The sequence below is a fragment of the Pteropus medius genome, unplaced genomic scaffold, assembly GCF_902729225.1.
Source record: "Pteropus medius unplaced genomic scaffold, Ma_sr-lr_union100, whole genome shotgun sequence".
Classification (NCBI taxonomy): domain Eukaryota; kingdom Metazoa; phylum Chordata; class Mammalia; order Chiroptera; family Pteropodidae; genus Pteropus; species Pteropus medius.
Window position 1 is genome coordinate 32,340,551 of NW_024354875.1, and position 5,000 is coordinate 32,345,550.

General features: G+C 54.4%; 1 protein-coding gene across 1 annotated transcript in view; it reads left to right on the plus strand.

Moving 5' to 3' along the window:
* Positions 1–3,610, plus strand: part of DLX1 (distal-less homeobox 1) — a 4,575-nt gene extending 965 nt beyond the window's left edge. Inside the window, exons 2-3 of the mRNA XM_039855510.1 lie at positions 553–755; positions 1,882–3,610. Coding sequence (XP_039711444.1) covers positions 553–755; positions 1,882–2,136 — 458 coding nt within the window. The 3' untranslated portion in view covers positions 2,137–3,610. The remainder of the gene's footprint in view (positions 1–552; positions 756–1,881) is intronic.
* Positions 3,611–5,000: the final 1,390 nt, after the last annotated feature.

The window sequence follows — 5,000 nt, forward strand, 5'->3', positions numbered from 1 at the left end:
GGTGGGGGTGGGGGTGGGGAGGGCGCTGGAACAGTGGAGGTTTCGGGTATCAATCTATGGATCCCTGTCATAGCAAAGAAAAATTTTTAAAAATCCACCCAACTCGCAACTATTCAGCAAAGGATAAATAAATCCAAGAGCATTCCCAGGCACTGGCTTGGGCCTCTGGGTGGCTCCGTGCGCCGCGCACACAATGCCCCGCTGGAAAACAGAAACCCACATGTGCACGTATTAGTCTCAGTAATTATTTATTGCGTAGCGCTATAAACAATGTATGCAATTAAGGGTAATTAAACCTCCACTATCGCCTGCAAAAACAGAAAACTTTCCCTGCAAAGGCAGGAGCTGAGCGTCTGGGAACTGCCCTAGTCCGCCTGCAGCCGTACGGGTCCGGCCCTCAGATTTTGCTGGGCCGTTCCCCGGTTTTCGGAGTTTCTTAAGCGGTATCTCTCCCCGTCCTGCCTCCGCCACCCTCGGTGTCCACTCCCCTTGGCTCCCCGCACTAAAGGCTGTCCCTCGCATTAACAACGGCCCCTGCTTCTGCTGTCCCTTCAGGGGCTGACTCCGAGAAGAGCACGGTGGTGGAAGGCGGTGAAGTGCGCTTCAATGGCAAAGGGAAAAAGATCCGCAAACCCAGGACGATTTACTCCAGTTTGCAGTTGCAGGCTTTGAACCGGAGGTTCCAGCAAACTCAGTATCTAGCTCTGCCGGAGAGGGCGGAGCTCGCGGCCTCCTTGGGACTTACGCAGACGCAGGTACTTCGCTGCTGCCCCTCCGGCGTGCAGGCTTCCTGCGGCCGGGCCAGGGCCCGAAGCTTCATTTTTGCTCACTGGGCGTGTGTGTGCGTGCGTGCGTGCGTGCATGTGTGTGTGTGTGTGTGTGTGTGTGTGTGTGTCCTTCCTCCCTCGTTCTCTCTGCCCTAGCTCAGTCACTGCGTTCTGTACTCCGCGCTGCCCCCGCCCCAGCCCTGGACAATCTGATTAGGGAGCAGGGAGGATTTCCCTAGACGTTTTGTTTGGGGACTCTGAGGTCACACGTGCCTGAACAAACTGGAACAATAGACGCGGGGCTTAATCTCTTCTTTGCCTTTAAAGTATGCGGCTAATCACTTGGGGGCCTGGGCCCAAGCCTTTGTCTCCCCCCTCCTCCTCCTTCTTCTCACCGGGCACAGGGTGGGGGAATCCTGTCCTCTGTCCTCTCACCTCCCAAGTCCCAGACCCTGGAGGAGAAACGGAACCTTCCTTCCCGGATTTCACTAAGGCTCCCAGGAGCGGTCTGATGATGACTGGCGCGGATTTCCAACGTCTAGGCCGGGATTTGGAGCAGAGCTGGGGAGAGCAAACAGATGCTAAGGAAAGGTTGATTTAAGTCCAAATGAAAAGTTTAACAAAACTCTGTGGCCCCCTCAATCAGCCCCAACTCCCTCAAGGACAGAAAGGATCATGCAAAGAAAAGATGGGTAGAATTGTAAATACATTTCCCCCACTTCTTTTCCTCCACTGGATTTTTACTTGATGTTCATATTGGAATTGAAGCTCTATGTTGTGCAAGCGCTACATCTTCCCTAAACGGTTGCCAGGGTTGGGCTGAGTCCCCGGCAGGGGAAAATCTAGATCCCAGATCACCCCTCACCACCACGCCCCCTGGCTCTCAGAGAGCTTCGGTGCTGGTCACCCACAGCAGCTGTCGGGCCTCCCAGTCTTTGGTTCTTAGTGGTGTTGCTGGTGGTGCAGGTGGTGCTCTGCTCCCCCAGCAAGGAGCTGCCCTGTCACACGGGGCAACATGGGGGATCCTTTCTCGCTGTACCACGGCCACTTTCCCCAGGACCCCAATAGGCAGAGTGGACCTAGCCCGAGTCACTGTTGTTGTCCGCCCTTGCAGGTCAAGATCTGGTTCCAGAATAAGCGCTCCAAGTTCAAGAAGCTGATGAAGCAGGGTGGGGCGGCGCTGGAGGGTAACGCGCTGTCCAACGGCCGAGCTCTGTCCGCCGGCTCCCCTCCAGTGCCACCTGGCTGGAACCCCAATTCCTCGTCTGGGAAGGGCTCAGGTGGCAGTGCGGGTTCCTACATCCCCAGCTACACGTCGTGGTACCCCTCGGCGCACCAAGAAGCTATGCAGCAACCCCAACTCATGTGAGATTGCCCACCTGCACCCGCCAACCTCTTTCCCGTTTCCCCTGGCCCGGGCCCCTCCCGCCTCCCGGTCCATCCACCCCGTCCGTGTGCCCTGGACCCAGAGAAAGGCCCAGAGGGAAAGAAGAAGGAACAGTGAAGGCAAAAGCAGGACGCCCGTCGCCTCTTTGGAGCCCCATGAGGCCTCAACCCGCGACTTCCTTGGCGCCACACGCCCTCGCCGGAACCCTGGCCTGGGTCGTGAGGTGACAACAGACCGCGGCCTCAGAGTGCAGGCACAGCCACCCGAGCCAGCCAGAGCAGCAAGAAGAGCCCGCTGAATCCGATCCGAGACCCTCAGCTGTGTGTGGGACTATATCAGGGAAAAAAAAAAAAAAAAAGCAATGTAGAAAAAGCAAAAGCTCTTTTCTGTCCTGTTCGTCTCTTGTCTCCTTTCACTCTGTCTGTGCGCTGATGAAGTCGAGGTCTTCATCTGTCTGCCGTCCTCATTCTGTGGCCTCTGAAAAAAGTCACTAGGTCCGAGGAAGCGTAATCTACCGGGCAGCCCAGTTCCGGATACTGGAACTTTTTGTCCTTTCGACCTTTTCCTGGGCCTGCCTATCCGTCTGTGTAGCTTGTTCAGGAATTGAGGGAAATTGGAGGGAGAGGGTTTTATTTATTAAGAAATGGACTTTGCCTGAGGCGAATGTTGACCAGTTCTCGGTTTGGGGGCGGCACGAGGAGCATATGGTCTAAACGTACTGATGACTTTAAATGCGCCCGCGGGGAAAAATGAATAAGGAGGACCTGGTGATTTTTAACTTATACAGTACCTTTTGTACTTCTCTGGTATAGAGAGTTTGGAGCCGAATGATTTTTATTTTTTTTTTACATGTCCCTTATTATTTTAAAAAGAAAGAAGTGAAGCCAACCCAATTTCTCTTTTCGAGAAGAATGCTTAGTCTTCTTGCCTGGACAAGAAGGAAAATCTGAATTCCCTCCTTGGGGAGACAGAGAAGACTGATGGACAGCAGTGAGAAAACAGGCAGTCATGAGCTAGAGGTCTAATGCTAGTGGGCTTTAAAGTAAGAGAAAAGCAGCTTTACAACAATCCCAGAGGCTCCACCACAAATAATGCCAGTCACCACCCTAAACGCACAGTCTCCAGTGCAGGATTTAATTACTGTACATATTGTTGTTGTTGTTAATTATTATTGTTATTATTATTGTTCTGTAAACATGTTGCACAAGCTTAGCTTTTTTCCGTTCCGTTGTGCGTGGCTGTAAAATCTGATGCTTTGTGAAATGAGAATCTTGACATTTGTGAAATTTGGAAAATGTGATCAATTGAAATCAACCGTGTTTTGTGTTCTCTATGTCAAAGTTTAGTTTTATATTGAGAATGTTAACTTATTGCTTTGTATCTCGGGAAAAAAAAGGACTTTGTAAATAAGTTATAAAGTTTCTTTGAGACAGTAAAATTATGGTTTCGAGAAAGAGCTGCTGTCTGGTGTGCTGTGTAAGGGAGTGCTGGGGGGTTGGCCAGGCTCCCACCTCTGGGAATACATAATGCAGGGGTAGCAACCTCTGGCTCCAGACATACCAAGAAAAAGGCCCCCAGGACGCCGGTCTGAAACTGTTCCTCTTGCCCAACTCCTGACCACGAAGCAGTCTTGATCCCTATGCGAGTCAGACGGGTAGTGGCAAGGGTCCCTGGAAAGGGAGATCAGGAACAGGTGCGGCTGGCAGAGCCTGGGCTCAGGAACCAAAAGGACTGTGGAGGCCCGCTGAGAGGAGATTAAAGCAGAGCTCCAAGGCAGCGGGCTTGTGAGATCTGAGCGGCCCGCCTGTCCAGTCACCTCGCGGGAGGCCTAGAAGCTTGGACGCAGAGACACCCGGTTTTGCCCCCTCGCCTTCGCGGAGATCTGGCCTCCCTGCTTTTTCTTGCCTGGAGGGCTCTGGATCCCGACGCGGAAAAGACGAGGCCGGACGCCGGAAAGAGGCCGGAAGGATATGTCTGCCAGGCTACCCCCCAATCAATCAGTGAACTCCGGGGGGTGGGGGAGACAGTCCTAAGACGACATCCTGGCCCCTCTACAGCCCCTCCCACCCACTCGGCCCCATCCACAAGGAGAGGTCCATTCCCGCCTAATGATCCTGGGCTTTTCTCTGCGTCTAGGAGAAATGGAGGTGCCAAAGGAGGGGCAGGTGGGCTCTTTTGACTCATTGGAACCAGAACGCTGTCCGGGTCAAGTCCCCAGGCCAGGCCATTAAGGGGGCACCTCCAGTGGAACGCTCAGATCAGTTCGTTTCAGAAGAACGTGAGCTCGGTGCAGCTAGAACCAGCCTGGCTCCCTCCTCCGCCTGGTGGTCCCGGCGCCCCAGCCCCCGCAGCAGAGCTGAGGGAGCTCAGGAAGACTGCGGGTCCCGACCGCTGCCTTGAGCGATTGCCGCTTCTTTCTCACCCGCCTTCCCACACTGCTTCCGGCTAGGGCTGCCCCCCGCCTTTGGGGGGCCCTTTGCAGCGCGCGGTGGGGAGCAGAGCGGGGAAGAAAGCGATCTGTGTTGTGACAAGCACCCATTTTTCAATTGGTGCTAGTGAAAGATCAGATGCACCAGGCTCTTCCGACTTCCTTTGGGAAGGGGAGGGGAAGCGGAGGAAAGAGGTGATGGAGAAAGCAGAGGAGGTAGTCGGGGATGGAGCCCGGGACCTTCAGAACCCTTCTGGGCCTGGAATTGGGGCTTTTCCTCTCCTGCAGGCCCCCAGAACCCGAAGTGCTAATAGGGCAGATGAGACGTCGGAGACCGGAATGCACGCGCGATGGGCCTAGAATTTGAAAGAGGAAACCGATTGCTCAGGCTGAGCTCCGGCGCGGGGGCAGGGACCAT